The 23,880-nt window shown below is 45.9% G+C and overlaps 2 protein-coding genes across 4 annotated transcripts; both read left to right on the top strand.

The window, feature by feature from the left end:
- The first annotated feature begins 1,461 nt into the window (after window positions 1-1,461).
- SLC25A43 (solute carrier family 25 member 43) lies at window positions 1,462-20,155 on the top strand. The gene is made up of 6 exons (XM_027898610.1): window positions 1,462-1,760; window positions 4,285-4,526; window positions 5,496-5,668; window positions 16,627-16,761; window positions 17,798-19,629; window positions 19,734-20,155. Exons 1-5 carry the CDS (start codon window positions 1,489-1,491, stop codon window positions 17,999-18,001), a joined length of 1,026 nt encoding a protein of 341 aa, XP_027754411.1. The 5' UTR covers window positions 1,462-1,488; the 3' UTR covers window positions 18,002-19,629; window positions 19,734-20,155.
- Window positions 17,962-22,974, top strand: SLC25A5 (solute carrier family 25 member 5). 3 transcript variants are annotated; one of them, XM_027898636.1, is made up of 6 exons: window positions 17,962-18,076; window positions 19,986-20,051; window positions 20,950-21,115; window positions 21,228-21,714; window positions 21,830-21,970; window positions 22,586-22,974. In XM_027898636.1, exons 2-6 carry the CDS (start codon window positions 20,002-20,004, stop codon window positions 22,741-22,743), a joined length of 1,002 nt encoding a protein of 333 aa, XP_027754437.1. In that variant the 5' UTR covers window positions 17,962-18,076; window positions 19,986-20,001; the 3' UTR covers window positions 22,744-22,974. The 3 variants fall into 3 exon arrangements, with proteins under 3 accessions (XP_027754437.1, XP_027754429.1, XP_027754422.1); XM_027898628.1 differs by lacking the exon at window positions 17,962-18,076 and adding an exon at window positions 18,603-18,705; XM_027898621.1 differs by lacking the exon at window positions 17,962-18,076 and adding an exon at window positions 19,771-19,856.
- Window positions 22,975-23,880: the final 906 nt, after the last annotated feature.

Here is a 23,880-nt window from a genome sequence, read left to right as displayed (position 1 = left end):
GACAGAATGGCTTGGGTTGAAAGGGGTCTAAAAGACCATCTAGTTCCAACCCTCCTGTCATGGGCAGAGACACTTTCCACTAGACCAGGTTGCTCAAAGCCCCATCCAACCTGGCTTTGAACACTTCCCCTTTCTGCTGGTGAAAATCAATCTTTTATTTTAATTTTTTTTAAAGATTGGTTTTCTTTTATCAGGTCTCTTTATACAACGGAGAATCTCACACCAACCACCTTTTTCTCCATGGATTAAATTGTGCTGTGGAAAGCTGAGGTAACTTGGTGATTCATTTCATCATGCAGAACAATTCTGTAAAAACTTGCCCCAAAATGAGTAATGGAAATGGGAAGACTGGATGGAAGATACCAGTGCTCAGAATCTTAAGCTGAGGTTTGTCTTGTGCAGACGAGCAAGAAAAGCAAACCTTAGCAAGAAATATCACCCTTTTATGGTTAGAAGTCTTCTGTTTCCAAGCAGTATTAATATATGGCTATTTACATCCATTTATCATTGTTTTTTCTCCTCTCTGGTGATTAAATGGTTTCTTCCTACCAAGGAAATACAAGACCAGAAGTAGTTGAGCTCCTGGCAACTAAAGAGATGTCTTTTCTCTCTCTTATTGATCTGGGAATACTCCATTGGATCAGGAGCAGAGCATTCTTGCCAAAGGCAGGCTAAGGGCCACTTGATACTATTCTGTTGGATGCACTGTAAAAAGATACTGAATTTAGGTTTCAATTTGGGCGGGGTTTTTTTTTGTTTGTTAGGTTTTGTTTGTTTGTTTGGGCTTTTATTACAAGAAACAGAACAGTAACAGCATCCTGTTTTGGGTCAAATCACTGCTACTGCTTTCTTGCTACCCATTATCTCCTCAATCCATAGATCCTGGTCACTACTTGTATCTCAATTCCACTTTCTTCTCCTATATTCCTGTGCCCTTTTCCCCTTTTCTTTGGCAGCATATCAACAAAACCTGAACTAACTGACCTTGTAAATCTCATTAATGCCTTTCACTCTGTCCCTCACTTTTAGCATTAATGCACAGTGCTTTGAAAGCAGAACTCATTAGTTGGGATGCGGTGTTTCTGTCCAGGCAGTGCAGAGAATGAGCAGCAACCGGTGGATGCATTTGATCCCTGTGGGAACATGTTAAGACGAAGGGGAGTATCCTGAATGCTTCTGAGTCACTTTTTACGCCAACACAAATGGAAATTGCATGAGTTCAGGTGCCAGCAGGAGCACGGGGCGCTGCCGGGGCACGGCCCGGTCCCAGCAATCCGCTCCGCGTTTTCGCTCCGCCTCCGCACAGCGCACCCGCCGCGCGAGCGCCCCCCGGCGGCCGAGGCGGGCGGCGCCGCCTCCCCCGACCGCGCCCCGCCGGGCCGGGCCGAGCGGGGCCGCTCCCTGCGCTCCGCTCGCCGCGCTCCGCTCCCTCAGCCCCCGCCGCCCCGCTCCCCGCGCTCCCTCCGCTGCGGCGGGGCCCGCGCGGCCATGGCCACCCTGCGGCGGGACGGCCGGGTGACCGCGCTGCAGCGGCTGGGCTGCGCGGGGCTGGCGGGCGCGCTCAGCCTCAGCCTGACGGCGCCGCTGGAGCTGCTGACGGTGCTGGCGCAGGTGGGCACCTGGCACTGCCGGCGGGGGCTGCGCGAAGCCGGGCGCTGCCTGTGCCGCACCGAGGGCCTGCGGGCCCTCTGGAAGGGGAACCTCACCGCCTGCCTGCGCCTCTGCCCCTACAGCGCGCTCCAGATCGCCGCCTCCCGCCGGTAAGGACCGGGGGGGCTCCCGGAGGGTCCGCGCTCGCCCCGGCCCTCCTGTCCGTTCGAAAGCGGGGGGGGAAGGCGGAGGGTTTGGTCTGATGTCTCTGGTTGTGCGGTTGCCCTCTCTCCCCAAAGGCACGGACCCCGAATCGTAACTTATTAATAAGTTGTTTACTTTATTCAGTAGCGGTTCTTAGGACCTGGTGGTATGCCAGCAAATGCCTATAAAACCGTAGGTGTTCTTCACCTGCAACTTCTTATGAAGTCATAGGTGTTCTTCAAGTGATAAAGGGTCGATAGTCTTAAAACTCTTCTGCTCAAGTTCCTTTAGAAATGCAGCACAATCTCCAGATGTGCATCTGCTCTTTGCATCCAGTTTACTTTATTCATTTATATGCTCTCGAGTACTTATATTGTCTGTATCAAGGAAAATAGCGAAATCACGAATCAAATATTTTACCCCGTCGTGCAGCAGTTGTTAAGCAAATTTGATCAGTTTTGACGTTGATACGTGACATTATTTGTTTTAAGGTCTTGTTTTTGATAATGCACTGCCATTAAACCAAGGTAAACGCTGGAAGGGTTGCAGCAGGATCAACATGGAACAGTGCTGACCGAGCTCTGCCGACTGTGCTGTCTCCTAGGATTCCCTTCTGCTGCCAGTATCTGCCAGTATCTCTCATTCCTTCCAGGGAGTGCCTGACTGCTCGCACGCACCAGCATGTTTTTCTGCTCAGGGAGGCTGGGCTTCATTCTTTTTTTTCTCTTTTTTTTTTAACACAGTCAGCTGTTCATGGCAGCACATGACATTTCCGCCCAGCTGGGCCGTGGGTTATTCGGTTCTTGGGCAGCAGCCTGGGCTCGCTGGCACTGCCAGCCCGCTGGGTTTGTCACTCATCTGCCCCAGCAGGTCATCCCCCCAGTGCTGCCTGTGCCCTTCAGGAGACCTCAGGTGAAGTGACCCTAAAACTGGGCAGCTTTGTTGTGCCATAATACGTACAGTGGTCAAGCAAGGGGAGGGATAATGGCAGTGGGAAGGCACAAACAGTGATTTAAATGTCATTTAAAATTCACAGAAAAGGTGGTGTGTTGCACCAGTATAAACCAGTTGGTTTTGAGCAGAATTACTAACGTCATTGTTCTTTTAGCTTGAAACAGTGTATTCCCTGTGCAAGGCCATACTTCGTCTCTATTTGCACAGGGTGTTCTGAACGTCAGGTTGAAGTAAGCTACCAGGAAAATAAATAAATGTGAAAATAAATACTTATTCCTCGATACGTCATTTGGGGATTTTTCAGTGTGTTTGCTAGTAGGAGAATGGCATGTATAAAGGCAAGAAACAAAAAAAGAGAGGTGTTACAGGGCAGTTTAAGTAAACAGTGACTCCAGTGGCAAGGAGGAGTGGGGCTGATGACAGCCAACACCCCAGGGACAGTGGTGTAGGTGGAGCTGGCTGGGCAAGGGCGGGTTGGCTGACTCCACTCTCCATCAGCAATTACTGGGCAGGGACTGTCATTCCGTGGCAGTTTCAAATGTTATCAGGGTAGTACCTGGAGACACCTCCCCACGCGTTTGTGCACGCACAGGAAAATCAGGCACTGTGGGTTTGAGGACTGTACAAGACACGTAGGAAAAACATTTATGCACTTTTGCTTGGCTGGGCTTTCTGCCCCAGGCTCTCCCAGGGCTCAGGACTAGTAGATGCAGGGATCTGTCATCCAGTAGAAAATGCACATTCCTGTGAAAAAACATAAGCTGAGCAAGCAGTGACTTGTGAATATTTGCCAATCATTTTGTTTTGGACATGGTTACACCATGTGGGTTAAATGTAGATCTGCTGTTTAGGCAGTTCAGTTAATGCTTCTAAAATAGGATAATAAGTTTCTTTACCTTTAGCTAAAACTCTCCTTCTGGATGTTTTTACTTGCTTCTTTCTGTCTCTATAACACTGCTCCCTGATGTAGGAGTGCCCTGCCATGTAAAAGTCCTTCTGTGCAGCACAAATGCACGAGTTGTGTGTAGCCTTTAAAACTCTGCTTCAGTTTCAAAATTTCAAATTTAGACTTAACCTCCTGAGCATAGTAGTGCCTGGACATAAGTCTTCTATAGAGGCATATCCATGTGGACCCTCCCGTTCTAACACAAGCAACAGAGGAAGGTTCAGTTGTTCTCAGAAGGCCTGTGATGACATTATCTACATATTTCTTCTTAGGAGATAACTTTGGCTGGTGTGCTGGACTGATGTCTCTAACCGATGATCAGATAATTTCATGCAGACACGTTTTAACTCATGGTAATTTTCATCCACTAGATGAAAAGACAAAAGAGAGATTTTCACCCTGTAGATGGATGCTTGTGCAGTGTTACGTAGAGTAAGATCTTGGATGATTTACACATTAAAGCTTCAAGTCCTGCTGCTGAAGAGGCCTGTGGACAGAAGAACAATTGTATCAAGAATTATCTTCCTTGATTTTTCACGTGTTTTATTCACAGTGTCACTAATAGGACTTCTTTTATGTATTTACTTTAGATTTGTTATACTTTTCACGGATGAGCTGGGTCATATCTCCCACTGGAGAGCCATCATGGCAGGAAGTCTGGCTGGCATGGTTGCAACCATCATGACATACCCCACTGACGTGATTAAAACGCGGCTCATTGTGCAGAACCGACTGGAACCATCTTATGAGGGAATTCTTCATGCTTTTTACAAAATTTATCATCAAGAAGGACTCCACGCTCTCTACCGTGGTGTTTCACCGGCTATATTAGGTAAAATAATAACAGGGGAAATCCCCTCACTGCCTGTTGGTTGTTGCAGCTGTGTAGTGGGTTCACTTGCTCACTTGGTTTCAGAAGCAAATAGAAATGTCTTCTTGTAGAAGATGTGTAGATTTTTGAGGCACTGCAATGCTGATTACCTCTGCTGCAGATTTATTCCTTCAAATTATGACCAAATGTTTAGCATTTCGTGTATCCTCTTTACCTTTTTTTATAGATGGTGTAGTTGTGCTTGGGTGCATGATTTTCACCATTAAACTCATTAAATATATATATATATACACACATACACACTGTTCCTAATTCCTGTCTAGGCATGAGAGTGTCTCTCAAGCCACTCAGCAAAACCAGTATGAGCAGCAGTGCATAATTGATGTGAAAGGTGAAGATTAGTTATATTCTCTCTTTACTTGAAATGACATTTTAATTATTCATTTACTCTCCATAGCCTTTAAAAATGCCATTTGAGTCCACTTTTTCACAACATGACACTATAAAAAATGCATAACAACAATAATAATACATATATAATCCCACTATAAAATTGATGAGAGCATGAAACAAGCAAAAGAGACCAGAATAATACCTCAAGAGCTTGACTGAAGACAGCTCTGTTTACCTGCACAAGTGCTAGGGTTGGTTTGAACTGAGGAAGAGCTTGTCAGAAAAAAGATAACCTGGAGAAAGAACTAACCTGACATGAGACTAAAACAGTTAATTCTGATAACATGCAAGTTTTAATACGTAAATGTGTGCCCCTAACAGCACATCTTGATGCTACAATGTGAGTGTTTGGTGGCAAACCAGAGACTAAAGTTCTTCAAAATCCGCACTGGGTTTTAGGAATGCGAGGTATAAACTGGCAGCAGCTCCTGCCATCTTTCTAGGCTATGGGATGAGCAGCTCTGTTCTCTTAATGGACTGTGTGTTGAGATAAACCTGTCTTGATTTGCTTTCTAGGTGCTGTCCCATTTTCTGCAGGCTCATTCTTTGTTTACATCAGTCTGGACAAAATCTGGCAAGAGCCCGTAGTTCGGTTCACTCCTCTCCAGAACTTCATAAATGGCTGTGTAGCAGCTGGTGTGGCACAGACACTTTCTTTCCCCTTTGAGACTGTCAAGAGGAAGATGCAGGTACAGAGCATTCATGTTACCAGTACTTTGTTACAGGTGCCTGTTGCAAGAGCTTGGGACAAGACTAGCGAGGTGATCATGAGTGCTGCTTTATTTCTCTCACCAGTAGGCTACATAGACTTTGGGTTTGGTTTTGTTGGGCTTTTTGTTTATTTGGGCTTTTGTTGGTTTGTTGTTGTTTTGGTTTGGTTTTAGTGTGGATATTATTGCTACAAGTGGTTTGTTACACTTTTAAGGTGGGTTCAAGTACTACCACGGGATTTATGTGTGCTCTCAGACTCTGTGTAGCTTTATTTCTTTTCTTCTTCATAGTAGTTCCATCAGATTCTCAAAGTTCAGAACTGGCAAACCTTCTGTGAAATACATGCAGAAAGTTTGCCAGCTGCAGGAATTCAGGCCCCTTGGCGGTAGGCAGGATGAATGAGATCCATGTCATTTTCAGAGCCTGTGTGTCTGCCATTTATGCCTCACCCACAACAGACTTACACAGCAGGTATTAAGTCTGAAGGGTCAAAACTGTCCTTGTTCTTATTTCTGGCTCCACTGGTTAACAAGGGACTTAGCAGCTGCTGGTGCTGCTGTTTTCCTGGAGCATCAGCAACATGAGAGTTACCGTATCTTGAGATCCTTTCTCCCAAAAGTTTGATAATAATGATATAAAAAAGACCCAAACCCCACAAAATAACCCCTACCCCACAGCTCCCATCTGATGTAATTCACTTGATACCTGTCATCGTCTGGTGGCTCTCTGACTAGGGCACACGAGTTTGGTTTTTCAGCCTGGTTCATGGGCCTGCAGATTTATGGGAAGCTTTTGTGTTCTTACAAAAACCCAGTCATTTGGTGTGACATCATTATATAGGTCCCTCTCCCCTTCATCAAGTTTTAGCCTGGTTGACAAGCCACAAGGCAGCAAAAGGTCAGTGAAACTGTGAATTTCCCTCTCTTGCTCCCCGAGTTCCCCTTTTCAGGGCTTAGATGTCATGTCACAGAAGCCTTCACTGCTCTCTCTCCATCTCATTACAAAGGATATCAGCAGGAGAAGTAATGGCTTTTATTAGACCAGCTCATGTAGTTGATGTGTCCAGAAGTCAAGTTTTAATCTGAGACCTTTCATTAGGTATCTTACAAAATGTCTCAGGTGAGAGACATTCTGAGCACGAAAACTTGATCATTTTTTCCAGCTGTATCAGTGGGTCTAAGAGAAGCAATTACTCCTCACAAGTCATCTTTTCCTTTATATCCTTCAGCTCACAGCAGTACTGTTGTCCTAAAGAATAAAAGAAAAGAAAGGCATTTACTGTGCTGTTTCCCTTTTAATGTCTTCTCTTGATACAACAGTTACTTGGATATTCAGTTTTTGGAATCAGTTCAGAAGTAGCTTTCAGCTGTGACTGGTGTGAGGTTCTGTTTCAAGCTATGGCAGGCAAGTGAAAAAGTGGGACGGGCTCACTTTTCATTTTCCTGCCACTAGGCCGTGCTCTTGAACCAGAAGGATGCTCAAGTCATCTGATCAGCACTTCCAGAAATAAGGAAACTGGATTTACTTGCTAAGTATGTAGGAAGTGGAGGTGCTAAAAATATTTAGCATGGGGAAAAAAAAGGCTCATGAAGAAAGGATTTTTTTTCCTCATAAGTACATTGCAACAACTGAGTAGTTTTTATCTGAGCTTAGAGAAACACCTCCTGTTCAGTGGTTTATTCTAAAGGCATGGGAGAAGGCAGAGGTGTCTCAAAAAAAACCAGCTGCCTAGGTGTGAAATTCTGTAATTTGTTTGATACTGCAAATGATTTAAATCATGGAGGCTTGATCAGAAAAGAGACCTGTTTAAAATCACACCACAACTGACGCCAAAAGCTCACTGGAACTCATGCAAGGTCATCCAAGAAGTTTGGTGTTCACAGTTAGCACCAGGGTATGGCCCAGCTTTGAAGGGGTCAGCTCTCTTTTGCCTTTACCTCCTGCTCTGTTCAGTTTGTGGGGCGGTGATCAGAAGAGAGAAATGTCTAGTACAGCACCAGAAAAGGTATCAAGTGAAGGGATGGACCTAGAATGGGAGAGAATAAAGAATGGGGGGAAAAAAGAGCTTAAGACAGTTCAGAGTTCTATAGGAAGCCGGAAGGCAGGTACTTCTCAGTATCTGATCAGTTTTTCTCAGACACCTTATTCTGATCAGCCTCCATTCAGTGATTCACCTTTCTGGCTGATAGAAAGAGGAGATACCAAAGCCTTCAGCTCCCCTGGGCCTGGTGTGTGCTCTGCAGTGAGCGTAGGGAAGCGCTGGCTTTGTTTTGGAGCAGTGAACACTGGGTTTGTGTGTGGAGAGCAGCCCAGCACACTGGGAAGGTCAGTATCAGATTCCTCTTCCCTCCCTTCTGTCCCACTGATCTGACAGATGGAGGGAATATGTTACTAAAGAAGACTTTTCCAGTGAGGCTGGTGGTAATGGGGAACAGGGAGTTGTAAGGCAGTGTCAGGAGCTTCAAAAAATGAGAAACTAGGACACAAGGCAGTCTTCATTGATTCAGGGATGGAGAACAAGCCTGAGACCAGGACATCCAGCTCAGATCTTTATCTGATATGCTCGGCAGTCTCTGACGAGTTAGCTCCATCCATCTCCTCACCTGGACAATCTGTTTGATTTGTTTGCGTGGGCTAGCAAGTTAATTCTGCTATGGGAGGAAGGATAAGGTGCTATTTTTAATCTTCGTTGTAATAATTTTGTTTCGTCCTTTCTCATTTTGCATATCTGAGTCCTACACTTCTGACGTCAGCTGCTTCTGTCACTGACAGCGGTGGGAGTAGGAGCTGACTGTCAGCGAACAATTCTTCCTCTGTGCTTTGCTGATGATTTATGATGTCAGATTTGTTCTGTAACCATGGCTCCTTCCCCCTTTGCTGTTAGAATTATCTTCATCGGGTTTGCTTTTTTTTCTGTACAAAGATGTATTTGTTAAATACACTTTAATGTTTTCCTTATAAGAAATGTTAATTAATGTGAGCGAATCTTACTGAATATGTGAGTCCTCTATGTTGTGCTTATCCTAATTTTATTCCTTTGTCTTCCTTTTTTCACTTTGCTCCTGATTGGCATGTTAGAGAATTCAGAGGTACTGTATGCATGTTTCAGCATGGAAATATGGCTTTTGTTGTGCTCCTGTAGAAGGGGATTAGTAAAGGAGAGGGTTATTCAAAGGCATGTTCCATACTAAATGTTTTCCTGATTCACTTTTATGATGTATCCATTTCTGAACAAAAACTTACTGACCTTTATATCCTTCTGACTGTTGTTCTTGACTTTCCTTCCTTAATTCACAGTATCATTTTCTTTGTTAAATCCAGTTTCTAAGCCATATTCAAGTACTGGACTTTTAACTTGCAGACTTGCATCCAAGAATGCTTTTTTCTTTTTCATTTTTTTTTCCACCTTCAGTAGGGAAATATCTTCCTTTGAATGAGTCTAAGGGAAGCACTGGTAATATGTTTCCACTCCCCCACATCATCTTTTTGCCTATGATAACATTCATAAATGCCTGTTGGACTGAGCTGTGGCATTTCAGGAAGGGAAGATGAATTTAGAGCTGTTACAGGCTGTACAGAAGATTATTATTAGAATGGCACCAGTCCCAGGCTATGAAAATCTACAAGCATGCAAATGGTCAATGCAAACCCAATACCCAAGTTTGGCATTTCCCTCTGGGCTCCTGACATGCAGAGGTGGGCTCAGATACCCCGGGGTGTCACTTCTCAGCCTCCGTTCCAAACTGACCTGTGACTTTGGTAGTTTTTTAAGGCAAAAGGCACAGAGATGTCCCCAAAGATTCACAGATATTCTACCAACTGTACAGAACTTCTCACCCGCTCAGATGAACAAATTTTGCATGGCTTTCAGAAGCTCAGCCCTCTCCCCATATTTTGATGGGTTTTGATATCTGTGACTAAAACTTGCCTTAAACTCTCCTTCACCAGTAAATGCTACTCAGATACAGTTTTGCAATAAAACCCTTGTAATACAGAATAGGCATACTGTTAGTACACTGCAGGATTCAGCACATTTTTGGTGCTGACTGCACTGCATCCTCAAGCTGCGAGGACATCTCTGTGGGAAAAGCATTATTCAGTACTGATCTTTCTCTTTTAAAATCCAGGCTTTGACTTCTCTTCATTCCCACAAACAAACAGGCTCACTGGTCTTGGTTAGTGTAGACTGTTGCCATGTGTCACCCAAGAAGTGGCCTCTTTTCAGTGACAAAAGTGAATCAGTTTGGCCTCAGCTGCCTATAAATCTGCAATGTGTTTTGTTTTTTTTGTTGGTTTTTTTTTTTTTTAGTTCTGGGGAACATGGGGTGCTCTGCAAATGTGAAATCTGTTGTAAATGCTATCAGTTCTTAGTAACCTGGAGAAAATTAGGAAGTTATTCCCTTTGTGAGGTAGCTAATTTAAAGTGAAAGCCTCTCTTTAAAAGTAGCAGTTATTTAGTATTTATTTAAAAACAGTCCCCTATGTTCCTTGCATGATAACAGTTGTTGTAGTTAGAACCCAGTGGTGGGGTTATGAACAGAGTTGGGGAAAAGAAAATGATAAATGGTCCTCCTGCCTGCTGAGATGAGGAGATAGTGCTCCTGCTTTGCTTAAACATGAGTCACTTGCAAAGAGTGCTCTGTCTTTGGGATGGTCTCTGGGCTGGTGTGGCAGCCTCAGGAGGCTCACAAGCTGTGGTGTCACTGCTGGTGCTGAGATCTGTGTTCCTGTCAGCTGGGAATATGACAGTTATTGGAGTCATGACCTGATTTAAAAATATAGAAATCCTTTTTGGGTCATGTGGTTCACACGACATCTCGAAAGCATACGTGCTCTGAATCTTTGTGCAGGGAGACCCTTTAACAGTGAATGGCATGGGAGCCTTGAAAATTCTCAGAGATGGAGCCATTTGACCACATAGAGTGACAAATTCCATTGTGTGGAAGCAAATAAGTAGCAATATTACCACTTCTAGTATGATTTCCTGTGTAAGTAAGGCTTATAGGGCCGCTAGCTCCCTGTCCTTGTCCTTGCCCCCAGTTACTTTTGGTCCTACTGTCCAACTTCCAACTAAACTTGACAGAAGAGTGGAGATTTCAGATATATTAACTTCCTTCAAGTGTGAAAATAAGCGCACAGATAGGTGAAACATTTTGGAGTCTTGTCTCTAAGGGGAGGCTACAGTGTGAGTTCTTGTCTTACTTCTCCCTATGGTCTCCCCTTCTTGCTGCTGGGATTCAGGCATCAGCCAGGTCCCCACATCCTGAGTGGTAGATGAACTTGGGGTCAGCCTGGCTCCTCTGATTACCAGCAAATAAGGAATAGATATCAGATTCTGGTTGTGGTAAAATCCATTCCTTCCTTCTCTTTTCTGCTGTGTCTAAATGTGTTGAGCTACCAGCATTTTCTATTGATTTGTTGATGTTGACATAAAAATATTTTATATTGCTTTCTCTGAAGCTGTTGCAGAATAGTGCCCTACTGTTTTGGGAAGTATTTGGTCCAATAAATCATTGAGACAATGCCTGAAAAAAGCTAGAGAGCATAACATGGGCTTTGCTTTCTGTAACCGCCTAGATTAGCTTTAGTGCATCTGAGCAAACCTCAGAAGCATTTCTCTTAAATCCCCAGACTTCCATAGGAGAGAATCGTGAAGACTCTCAGTTAAGTTGAAACAGTGAAAAGTATTAGTGGAAAAACTGAATAAGAGAAAAAAAAATTGTAAATCAAGAATTGGAAGCAGGACTGAGCAGTGAGGTCTGCCTTGTGACAGCTCGTGCCATGCCTAGTCGTCTCTAACCCTGTTCATCCAAGAATCCGTGGTGTGATAATTACGTAATACTCACCCTGAAGTAGAATACAGCAGTAGCTTACAGCAGTAGCACTGCAACACAGTGGCCTGCTGAAGAAAAGCAGGAAACCACTGCACCCGTTTGAAATGCAGGAAGTCTGAGGGAGGGCAGCATGGAATTCTCTCCACATCGTTTTCCCAGACACTGAAGTGGCCACACGCTCCCAGTCCTGGATTTGGTAGCGCCAGCTGAGCATGGCTGCCAGCTTCTTACAGCCTCTGCAGCCCTGTGATCAGTGTGGTGTGAGTGAGAGCTCTTTAATCTGCTTTGGGCCAGATCAGATGGGTTAACTCAGCCCACCGTTTTTAACTCAGTAAGCTCACCCAGCTGGCGCAGCCTGACACAGGTTGGGTTCACTGCTGTGCATGCACAGCTATTATAGCCACCACTTTCAGCCAGGGGACAATAATGTCTCTGGAGATACAGCTATCACTGTTACCCCAACATGAGTACTTTTGCATCGGTTATACAGGACAGTTTTGTATTCAGTTGTCTGTGCTTAGAATGATGTGTCCGTGACATGTGAGGTGATGACTAATTATGCAAAATACTCCATAAGGAGGAGCTGAAACTTGATGGACACTTTGCTTTTATATCTGATTTATTTTGATTTGATGTAGGTCTCATCCACATAAGGCCAGTGGAAATATGCCCTCTTCAAAGCTCCAATACCTATAAAAAAATTAATTTTCTCCTCTGTTCCTACACAGGCAGCAGAAGATGCAGGAAGTAGCATTGCTATCCACTGTGTGAAGTGTGGGACCAAGCTGTTTTGCCTCAGGTTTTGCACCGTTAAATAAACTAGTGCATGAAAATGGTGCACCCATTTGTAGGGCTTGAACTGAACCATCGTGGCATGTGGAAGCCACCCAGAGGTGCCCATGAAAGGGAACCTTTCCTGCCTTGAGGAAAAAGACTTCTGTACTAAAGACTTCTTCATACCACAGGTGTTAAAAGCAGGGAAAGTTTAGGTTCAGTATTAAAGGAGGGAGTCTGCCACAAGCCATGAAGCCTCAAGGTACAACAGGCCTGGTGATAATGTATTTAAAGCAGAGTCAGACTTTTTTTGCTCACTCAGAAAGGTGAGATGATTTGGCCCCAGTTCAGGTTACAGAGGACACGGTGTTCCTAGAGTGCAGGGAGCTGGAGGTCAGCAGCTGTGCTCTGCTCTGAACTGATTGTATCCTGATAGTTGTCATGGTTTATCTCCCTACGTGCGTGAATACCTTTGGGTGGACTTTAGCCAGGGGTATGTCAGAATTACCAAACCACTGACACAGAAAAGACAGTGAATGCCAAGTAAGGCTGACCTCTAGGAGGAAGGATTGATTAGCCCAAGAGAATGCTTCCCCCCCCCCAGTATTAATAATTTTTTACATTTTAATTCTTTCTTTTTGGAATGGATATAAATACTCTTTCAAGCATTCAGCTTTCACTTGAGTGAAATTTCTGATGACTGGAGTGGCATTAACTTGAATGAGAACTGCAGTCTTTGTCCTTCCTTTCCTTTGAACTACAGCTGCACTTACCCTTTGCGTGTGCCCTTATTAACCCAGACTGCAAAGACTTCTTCTTTTAGCTTCCAGATTAAGAGTGTGAACTCTTGAGCTGCATGTAAAGTGTCTTCCTGTACCTTTTTTTTTTTTTTTTTAATTGATCAGAAGTGTAGGACACCTGAATCTGTTGAAAATACAGAAGGAGCAAGCAATTTTATTCTATCTACAATCAGGGTACCATACTAGTAATGGCAGCTATTCGCTGTTACTTGGTATTTCATCCTCTGTGCAAACAAGTACTGCTTACTAAAAAAAGAAATAGTAAATATTTGTACCAACAAAATTTATGAAGAGGGAAGGGGAGGGAAATACATGAATTGAGAGGGAAGTATTTTCAGACAGTCTCTGATACATGTAAATTGAAATAATTGCAAACCAAAATGTCCCAAAAGGCTAGTGAAAAGCTTTTATTTGCACAGGAGAGAGGCTGGGGGAAGTCACTGAAAGGGTCTGTGAGATTAGTTCCCAAAATGGGATTATGTTGTTCTGGCAGTCACCTTGTAACGCGGACAATGAGAGAGACGATGTCTGAAGAGTCTTCAGGTAACAATTAACTATAACGATTAACCTGAGTTTTGTTAGGACATTTCATCCTAATTTAAATATTTTGTTTATTAAAAAAAAAAGTGAGTGCAGGTAGTTGGGATTTTTTTTTTGTGTATGTCTCTCTTGGGTTTAGATTGTCACTGTAGAGCAGAGTGCTGGCTTTGAGGATGTATTGCAGTGACTTGGTAGACTTGGTGGCCTCTGGCTATGAAAATACTGTGTTTGTGAGAGAGCAGATGGAGCCAACTCTGCATTTGATGTGCTTTAATCATTTAGACATCCCACTGCCCATCAGAGGTAAAGGGATAAGCAACTTAGCTCTGCTCCTGCCATGACTAACACCTTGGCACTCTGTTCTCAGCACAGGGAGTTGTATCTCCAGCCTCCTGCAGTTTGAGACAGCTGTAACGGGGGAAGGAAGTCTTTAAAAGTGCTCATAACAAGCAGGTTTCCATGCAGCAGCCCATTGCATCAAGGGGTATCAAAAGAAAGGAATTCAGGCTGCTTTGAGGTGCGTGAAATGTCTCTGTCATAAACCTGACTTTTTGGTATGAGATTGGCTTTGATTTGATTTGTATGTCATAGTAGGTTCCTGCAAAAGAGGTAGAGAAACTAGTTTGATCTGTTTTGTTCCTTCCATTTCTGGCTCTGTTGCCATGGGGTGGTTGTGAGGATTGCAGTCTGGTGGACGTGCTTAGATGAGGAAGAACCACCCAAAACCCACAGTTATTGTTTTCATTAAAAACAGTGCCAAATGAAATGCCTTGGAAATATTTCTCTTTTATGAATGCATTTTAACTTTATTCAGCTGTGTTCCAAAACACTGAAGTTTTAACTATACACCGATACAGTTTTTAGGTTTCCTTTTGCAGTAGGTGATTCTGTGGACAAATAGTTACTTCAATAACTAGAGTCCTAAAAACATACAGCTCCTGTGAGGCAGAAAGACTGGCAACACATACTTCACTCCACAGACTGAAATCTTGAAAACGGCTCCGTCTCTGGTGAATGTTGCTATAAATAATTTTTCAGCAAATCTCTTAAGAGGTCAGTGTCTGTGGGCAGATTGGAAATCTGGGGGGTTGACTTATTACCTGTTCCTTTAACTGTCTTCTGGCAGTGTTTACTCTGTGCAGGATCTTACTGAAACCAGCACTGTGCTTGTTGCTGGTTTTGGTGTTGTAGGCAGAAGTACTGTAAACAAAACCTTTGATGTGTGGCTCTGCAGTGTATACAGTAATGAAGGAGATTAAGTCAAGCTCATGCAGTTAATTTTGGCAGGCCATGCCCTGCCTACCACAAAGGGACTGATAAAGGAAGGGAATTGCGTATTAACAGCATTCCTGTCTTCCTGAAGCTTTTCAGAAACTTGTCCCTCTTCACTTCCTGTAACTTTCTGTACCAGAAAATCTTGTGGAACTTGACTGACATTCCAGAAAGCAGAACAGGCTTTTGAATCCAGCTCTCCTATGACTGCTGTTGCATTTTTAGGAATACTTACATAATTTGAGTGTTCTTCTAAGCATCGCTGGTGCTGATATACCACCATTCTTAGTGGAACTGGTTCCTGGAGTCTCAGATGCAGCATTCAGCATCTTCTGCAGTACAGACATGAAAGTCTTTGTGCAGGAGGTGTTTCTTTTGCCATAAGAAGTATTTCACATGCAATCAATCATGCACACAAAAAAAAAAAAAGGAGAAAGAGAGAAAATGATGATGTGTGGATTTGATTAGCAATTTCTCTTATACACCTAGAGCATGAGTTTTGATCTGTTTGCATTTTTCAGCATCTCAGTTGCCAAGTCCTTGAAATGCTATAGCTGAGGCATCTAGAAAATGTCATCATCACTTGTAGATTTATGAAAGGCTTGTCATAGGCTTAGCAGCCCTGAGAAGCTGTAGGTTGGTCAGGCCAAGAAGGGAGAATTTGCTACACTATATGGTGTTTCAGCTCAATGTGGGGATAATGACACCCATCAATAAGTGAACTGTACAAGTCCCATTTCTATCAGACTTCTGCCTTACGATGATCAATTTGCACATACAAGTCATCAACCCGTGTCCCGGGGTCCCCACTCACCCCTGACTGAGAAGTGTCATTTGCCATGTGTTGGAGTGAAACCCTGATTGGACAATGCAAAATAAACCCATGGCTTCATGTGCACAGATGGATGAGGAGGGGATTTTTGAAGGTCAGGTTATCCTGTCTGTGCTAACGCAGTAGGAGATTAATGAAGAAAGGATTTAGCTGTTAAAAATGACCAACTACTCTTCTTCCATGTGAACAGACACAGTCTGTACTGCAGCTGGAAATGTAACTGCAGCCCAGCAGGATGCTCCTAAGCTGACTTTTACCAGCCTGTGTGAACCGAACATGTTGATACTGAGCATGGGCACCAGCTGCTGCCCTGCAGCCCTTGGTGGGCTTGTACAGCCTGGGCTGAAATCTCTGTCCTTGCCTTGCTGCTGCTGCTCAGCCCATTGTACAGTTCACCCTTCTCAGTGCCGTGCAGACACAGCCTAGGCAGCCAGACTCAAGTCAGCTGCTCCATCAGAGTTACAGCAAGTCAGTGTGGCATCAGGAACCAGCTCCAAGCTTCCCTCTCATAGGTGCTCCACTGCCAGGGATGTGAAATACCTCTACCCAGACCTGAGCAGCTGGCAGACATGGATCTGAGGGGATATGTGGCTCTGGTTAGGATGGTTTGTCTTCACAAGGGTGGGATTTATTCCATGTAGTGACATGGCACAAAAGAAAGTGCTGTGTGAAATTACTGTTCTCTTTCATACCTATCAGAGAGTGAATTGCCTCCCTTTTTATTTTGTATTTCAATGCAAAATAGCTGATTCTTTTGGGAAGAATCCAGATCAGTCTGCTGAAACCTGGCATTGAGTGTTCCTTATGTACCAGAATAGAGAAAATAATTAATTACTTTGGTTTTCCTCTGCTTGCTCTAAATTCCCATGGGTGTCTCTTGGCAGGCCCAGAGTCCGTGGCTTCCCCACTATGGAGGAGTTGATGTCCATTTTACTGGCATGGCTGACTGTTTCCGGCAAACTGTGAAGCACAAAGGTGTGCTTGGACTTTGGAGTGGACTCACACCCAGTCTGCTCAAGGTGAGGTTTTGCTTTCATCCCAATCCAATGCTATCCTAAAGTAATCGAGATAGTTTTGGGCAGTTGGGGTTATAAAGTTTGTGGCATTCCTCTGTACTTAGTAGCAGCTTACGAACAACTGATCTGTGACAGAACAGGTTAGAAACCAGCCTTGGAACTTGTTTGTATTGAATTTCTCCAAATGTAAGTTGGCTTCTAAGTGTTACTACTTTCAAGCTCATATGAATGTTCTTAGCCGAGGGAGTGCTGCTAACACACAAGGTAGGAAATGGATTGGGGAGTGCAAGTGATCCACTTAGGACAGCTAAACGAGTTCTCCTCCTCAGCTGAGCCCCAGTAATTTGACGTGTTGTATTGAGCTGTAAAGAAAATTGTGCTTGTATAAACCAGTTCCCCAGAAGTCCAAAGCAGCACTTCCAGCCAGCAATCTAATGCATGTGTATTGGTTACTACAGCCCTTGCTGAGTTGAAAGCATGAAATAAAGCACAGTAGCTTAAACAGAATGTAATTTAGTTTACATAAATACGTTTTATAGTGCTGTGATGAGGATTACCTACATGGCGTAATACAGGTCAGCTAATGAGTGCTAATTGAGTGACAGTGTGATTGATTCTGATGGGCTGCCTGTGCCTGCCCTACCTTGACTGGTGCAAAGCCACACGGCACTAGAGCTGCTGGTTCTGCATGGGAAAAAGAAGGAAATTGAGCAGTCACTCTGCTGTGTGTAGAATAAATTCCACATTTCCTACCAGGATATGCTCAGGGGCTTAGGTATTTGACAAGTTGTAATAATCTATAGTCTAGCATAGACCTTGTTCCTCACAATATTATTATAATTAGTTATGTACCAATAATAACTCCTACTTTTAGCATGCTGCAAGTGCCAGCCTAGTTTGAGGTGAGACTCTGATTGTATATAAATGAGGACAGATCTATTAGCAGATCAGATCTGAAGTCCTAGAAGTTTCCTTTTTCATCTAAGCTGCGAATGCTACTAATGACTCTAACATTGCTTTTTCATTATTATTTTGTCAGATTGTCCCATACTTTGGTGTTATGTTTAGCACCTTTGAATTCTGCAAGCGGGTCTGTCTGTACAGAAATGGTTATATTGAATCTCCCTTAAATTACAAGCTGACTCCTGGCGTGGACCAGAGCTTACGGCCACAAGAACTGAGAGAATTAAAGCGCCTCCGAAGGGAAAATTTTGAGCCAAGGAAATCGGCTCTTGAAAACTGACATCAGAGTGTCCACTGCAGATACACAAACTACCTTTCTTAAGGAACTTTGCAAGAAAGACATACTGAGCTGCAGGTACCGGCTTTTCGGCGGATTGCATGATTTTAGTACTGAGACACCTGTGACAGGAAAGAATAAACCTTGTATTTCATTTGCTGACTGGATATAAACAATATAAATAGCAGCCGCATACTGAAGAGGAGACTTGCAACCCCTTTGAAAACTCTTTACTCGTGGAACTTGAAATGGCATTATTTTAGGTGTTTTTTAATGCCGAGTAGCCACTTGAGATTAAAGCACTTGCAGAAAGGCAAGAGAACAGAGATGAGATTATAAATTGTATCTTCAAAGCCATTAAGAAAAAATTCAAATGGTTTTTCTTAAGCAATCTGAGATGCCAAGTCAGCCAAAAATGATAAAACAGACTAGAATCCATGCAACATGCAAGAATTTCTGCTGAAGTCTCCAGGTTTTTTAGTGATGCTATGTGGACATGGCATTCTGCCAAGCCAGAATTAGTCTCAGTTCAGTTACACTCCCAAATCCACGCCTCAGTTTCTGAGACTTACTCAAGAATAATAATTGTGTGTGAAACTCCAGAACAAAGATGAAAATATGCTGCTACAACTGTGCTTTTGCTAAGGGAGAACTGTAATGTGCAAAATGGACTGCAATATACTGGAACGACAATCTTGCAAACTTAAGTGCATACTAGGAGATCTTCTTCCCTTTCTCGTGTGTTGTTACTGCACCTATGTGAATTATTTCAGTTTGAAAAATAGTTTTCCTGAAGTTCTCTAACTGAAATATTTCCTGAAAAATGCAGTTCTTAGGTGTGTTAGGTATTTCAGAGCCACGAGCCTTGTCGTGTTGTTTCGGTATTCTTAAAGCTCTATTTTTATATTAGATCACCTTTTAGTTCTGTTGCACAGACCTAGGCCTGCTGTGCTGCCTGGAACGTACCAGCAGAATAGCACCATGCACACCACCTGAGATTGCTCCACTTTAACTGCTGTGATCCAGGAGCTGCAGACAGATCCTGTATGTAGGAACCTTTCTGCCGGACCACAAGGTTACTGCCAGTGCCAGTGCAGCTGATGGGCCTCTGACCAACCTTGGACAATAAAAGATCATCTTGGTGTTATACCTGAGGACCTGTGATATTGCTCCATTTCCTTTGTAGAAGTTCAGCTATGGAACAGCCCCATCCCAGTGTCTTCTGATAGAAAACCCAAACCCTGTGTCCCCGTGGGAAGGTGGCTGTGCCCCCTGCAGCGTGTCTCAGAGGCTCAGGCTGTGGCAGGGTGGGAATCACGGCATCTTGGGAAAGGGTGCCCACACCAGCTCTGCTCCAGCCTGAGCTGCAGCAGCCTGGGTTCAGTACAGGGTTTGCTGCTGCTCTGCACAGCTCCCTGTGTGCATTTTTGCACTGTTTATAATGCCTGATGGGTGGAAATAAGTAAATCTCAGAAACTGCTTGGTTAGGACAGGTCACAGTGGGATAAAGCACTGGCAGATCGATACATGAATAGTCTGTGACCGTGGAGAGAAACTTGCAAAAAGATTTGGGATAACTGTAGGGCCTACCCTGCACCTAACACTCATTGCTGATGTATCCTACAGCTGAGGTCTTGCCGTATCTCTTAGTGGACTTGCTCCATTGTGCTGCAGTGGTGCTTCATCCTGGTTTTCTTCTTGGAGAAGAAACACAAGCATTGATAGGAAAAATTAGGATGGTAGAGAGGAGATCTGGTGGCTTGTGCATCACACTGAGGCTGTAAGTGCTTTGGCTCTAATCAACCTGCCTAGTGAACATGTTTCTCTGTGCCTCAGTTTCCCTATCAGCACAGTGCAGGTAATAATGCTGGGACCTATTGGAGATGTATGAATAAGATGTGACTTATAAGTGTGTTGGGAAGGAATGGATTTCTTACCTTGTCCCAACATACCTGTATGTTTTTACTGATACTGTATTTCTGAATAGATTTAAAGATTGAACGATGGGTGCATATGAATATCTGATCAGCTCTTCAAACCTCATAAGAGTCAAGTGAGTCAAAAAGGTACCTCTAACTTGTTTCTGATGTGCTAATACCACCTTTCTATTGTAATGCACTCCTACGACCTATAAATCACTTACTAACCTTTTATCAACCAAGCCTCTCCTTTGTAATCACATCTGTGCATGATGAACACCCCAAAAGGCAGCACTAATATTTGAGACAGCTCCAAAAGAAAGTGCTTCAGCAGTGGATCACTAACATGTGAAATGGTGTGTGATCACGAGCAACCACTGAATAGCAAGGCTGAACTCTTGGGTAGGTGAAGCGTCACTCGAGTGCCATTTGGATGCCGCTGTGCGATGGGGATGGTGGGTGGTACCTGGTGGGGGGTGTGTCTGGGCACCCCAGCTGAGCTCAGCAGTGACTGACGGAGGGAATCCGTGCAATACTTGGAGGGATTCCATATAGTTCTTGGAGCTCGGTGACTCCCGCAGCATCATGTGTGCAGGGGGGGCGGTATCCTGAGAGGTCTCTGAGCGAGTGTCTCGGCTGAGGTTCAGGGAGCGGTCAGATGTGGGCCTGTGCGTGTCCGTAAATTAGGGAGCCTCGAAGCCTTACATAGGGTGCCCGGGATGGGGATGAGCTGGGGGAGAAGTGGGGGCCGTATATAGATATAACTATAACCCTGTCCGCCCGCGGTGCCGGTACGGTCCCCCATCCCGCTCTTTTGCAACGCAGAGTGCCCCATCCCGGTCCCCTCCATCCCGGTCTCCCCGATCCTCCCCCATCCCGGTCTCCCCGATCCTCCCCCATCCCGCTCCCCCCGCCCGTTGCGGCGGCCCCGCCCCCTCCCGCAGCCAACGGGCGAGCGCAGCGCGCGCCCCGCCCACGCGCGCGCCCCCGCCCCTATATAAGCGGCCATTGCGGCGCCCCCTCCCTCCTCAGCGCCGCCTTCGGCCTCCCTCGCCCGGCATCGCCTGCTGCTCCCGCCGCTCCCGCCATGACCGATGCGGCCGTGTCCTTCGCCAAGGATTTCCTCGCCGGCGGGGTGGCGGCCGCCATCTCCAAGACCGCCGTCGCGCCCATCGAGAGGGTGAAGCTGCTGCTGCAGGTGAGCGTTGGGGGCCGCCGCAAGGTCGCCGCAAGGAGATGGGGGGGGGCGGCGGCGGGCCCGGGGGGTCGCGGGGTGGCGGCGCTGACGGCGGCGTGTGGGCTCCCCGCAGGTGCAACACGCCAGCAAGCAGATCTCGGCCGACAAGCACTACAAGGGCATCATCGACTGCGTGGTGCGCATCCCGCGGGAGCAGGGCGTCCTCTCCTTCTGGCGCGGCAACCTGGCCAATGTGATCCGGTACTTCCCCACCCAGGCCCTCAACTTCGCATTCAAGGATAAGTACAAGCAGATCTTCCTGGGCGGCGTGGACAAGCGGACCCAGTTCTGGCGGTACTTCGCCGGTAACCTGGCGTCCGGCGGTGCTGCCGGCGCGACCTCCCTCTGCTTCGTGTACCCCCTTGACTTTGCCCGAACCCGCCTGGCAGCGGACGTGGGTAAAGCCGGGGCCGACCGAGAGTTCAGCGGGCTCGGTGACTGCCTGGTCAAAATCTTCCGCTCGGATGGCCTCAAGGGCCTGTACCAGGGCTTCAGTGTCTCTGTCCAGGGCATCATCATCTACAGAGCTGCCTACTTTGGCATCTACGACACCGCCAAGGGTAGGTTGACCAAAATGGCACTGAAAGGGAGACGCTGTTCTGCAGTAGGCCTGCAGTGCATTTCAGCAGCGCTGGTGGCTCACCTGCCGTGCTCATCAAAGCCTCTCTCCCGCAGGCATGCTCCCAGACCCAAAGAATACCCACATCGTTGTCAGCTGGATGATTGCTCAGACCGTCACCGCTGTCGCTGGTTTGGTCTCCTACCCCTTTGACACGGTTCGCCGTCGCATGATGATGCAGTCTGGCCGTAAAGGAGGTAAGTTTCCACTTCATTTTATAGGAGATATAGGGCATCCCTGAATCAACAGTTGGTGTTGGAGCTGAGGTGAGGGCAGAGTGGCTTAGCTTTCACCAGCTCGTGTAGATATCCTCACCTCCTGTAAGCAGGGTGTGGGAGGGGCTGCAGAAGCAGGTGACAGGCAGGGGCATGGGTGGGTTGGCCTGCACAGCACACCTGTAAAGGGGCTTGCACAAGTCCCTATGTCTGTCAGTAGGGAGGAACAGCAGAACTTGCCCAAGGATGTTGCAAACTAGTGTCTCTGGGGCAAGAACAGACAACCCTCGTAGCAGGCACAGCCTGGCTAACTGTGCAATAGCTTTTGGGTCTGGAAGTGTTGGTGTCAAAGCAAACAGTTGCTGCCTTCTGCTCAAACCAGTCCTTCCAGTGTCTCCAAAGAGTGAGGCAGCAGCAGTGTATCTCCTGGATCTCCTGGGCAGTCTTATCCTCCAGTGCACTAATACTGGAAAAAGTCAGTCAAGAAATGGGGGGATGCACTTGAGGTTATGAAGCTGTCAGATACATCAGGCCATTTCTGACCTGGATGTTGGGGGTCTTGGGCATCCAGTTGCTAAAGCTGTCTGTCTTCTGCAGCTGACATAATGTACACTGGCACTCTTGACTGCTGGCGGAAGATTGCCCGGGATGAGGGCTCCAAGGCGTTTTTCAAAGGTGCATGGTCGAATGTACTCCGAGGAATGGGTGGTGCTTTTGTCTTAGTCTTGTATGATGAAATCAAGAAGTACACATAAGTTGTTTCCTGTTGTGAACTGGCATGTTGTTCTGTGTAGTCTATGACCGTTCATGGACTTGTTTGAAAACCATCTAGTTACTAAACAGCGACGGCTGATGTTTATACAAGTTGGCACAGGGCAGGGGCGACGGCCTGCCCTGCCTTTATTCCCCTTGATGGGACTCATGATGGTTTCTATTTCAGTCACTCCTGCTTAAAGAGTACAAAGGAATAAAAATCCAAAACCAATTTTCCTCATCTCATGTTTGTTCTTGCAGCAGCTGCAGCACGAGGGGGGTGGGGGTCTCGGAGATTGTAGAGAAGGAGGAGGGTGAACCATCTGCATCCTGCAAGCCTTGCTACCTGCTAAGTACAGCAGGTAAACACAGTGCAGGCTGCCGAGAAAGCTCCCTCCCTAGAGGGAGGCCAGTGGTGTGGCTGACATGGGGACTGGCAGCTCTGAAGGACCCACCCAGCTCTTCTCCCTGAGACCCCCGGAACCAGAGACAATGCACTAACTGTGTGCCACAGTCCTGCCTCTGTCCTGTCTACTCCTGAAGCTGCTGAAACCTGGTTTTGAAAGGAGCCTAAACCACCTGCAAAGCACAACACTCCCCATGGCACTTAATGCCTGAGAGGCTGGAGAAACGCTGTCTGGAGGAACAGAGCTGGTCTCATGTTCTTTGACTTAGAAACAGAGCTGCCTACTTGGACATGTGAAAACCCATCAGAGAGCACAAGTGCAGGTAATTGCTGCTGTTCTGTAGAGCCCCTGGCTAGCCTCGCCCTCACAGGAGGTGGTGTGCTATGGGCATGGAACAGCTGAACAGAGACAGCTTCTGTGCCAGCTCTGCGTGCCAGCTCCGCGTGCCAGGCAGGGAGCTGCATCCCCAGGCTCATCCCTTACCCTGGAAGTTAAGCTTCCAAATTCCAGAGAAAGGGGAGAATTCCTTCATGCTGCCAGGGTCGTTTGTGGAAAACACTGCAAGATTGAGCAGTGTGGGTGGCTTGGCCTTTACACAGATATCTCTGTGGGTCTGTGAGCCACCCCAGTGAAACTGCCTGGTTTCTGCCAGGGGATGTGGAGTGGTGAGGGGATGCTCTCCTGGTCTCCTGCCCTTCAGATCAGTGAGTCTCCTTGCTTCCCCTATGCCTT

The sequence above is a fragment of the Empidonax traillii genome, unplaced genomic scaffold (assembly GCF_003031625.1).
Source record: "Empidonax traillii isolate 1590-97213 ecotype Southwest subspecies unplaced genomic scaffold, ASM303162v1 scaffold20:size5563877, whole genome shotgun sequence".
In the NCBI taxonomy this organism is placed as follows: Eukaryota; Metazoa; Chordata; class Aves; order Passeriformes; family Tyrannidae; genus Empidonax; species Empidonax traillii.
This window is presented reverse-complemented; position numbering and strand designations above follow the sequence as displayed.

What these genes read in the sequence shown, in the direction of transcription:
- SLC25A5 (XM_027898636.1), top strand. Translation starts at nt 20,002, where the DNA reads ATGGGTGCATATGAATATCTGATCAGCTCTTCAAACCTCATAAGAGTC. An exon ending in GGGTGAAGCTGCTGCTGCAG is followed by an intron (nt 21,116 to 21,227) that starts GTGAGCGTTGGG and finishes GGCTCCCCGCAG; the next exon opens with GTGCAACACGCCAGCAAGCA. An exon ending in GCAGTCTGGCCGTAAAGGAG is followed by an intron (nt 21,971 to 22,585) that starts GTAAGTTTCCAC and finishes TGTCTTCTGCAG; the next exon opens with CTGACATAATGTACACTGGC.
- SLC25A43 (XM_027898610.1), top strand. Translation starts at nt 1,489, where the DNA reads ATGGCCACCCTGCGGCGGGACGGCCGGGTGACCGCGCTGCAGCGGCTG. An exon ending in CAGATCGCCGCCTCCCGCCG is followed by an intron (nt 1,761 to 4,284) that starts GTAAGGACCGGG and finishes TATTTACTTTAG; the next exon opens with ATTTGTTATACTTTTCACGG. An exon ending in TGTTTCACCGGCTATATTAG is followed by an intron (nt 4,527 to 5,495) that starts GTAAAATAATAA and finishes TTTGCTTTCTAG; the next exon opens with GTGCTGTCCCATTTTCTGCA.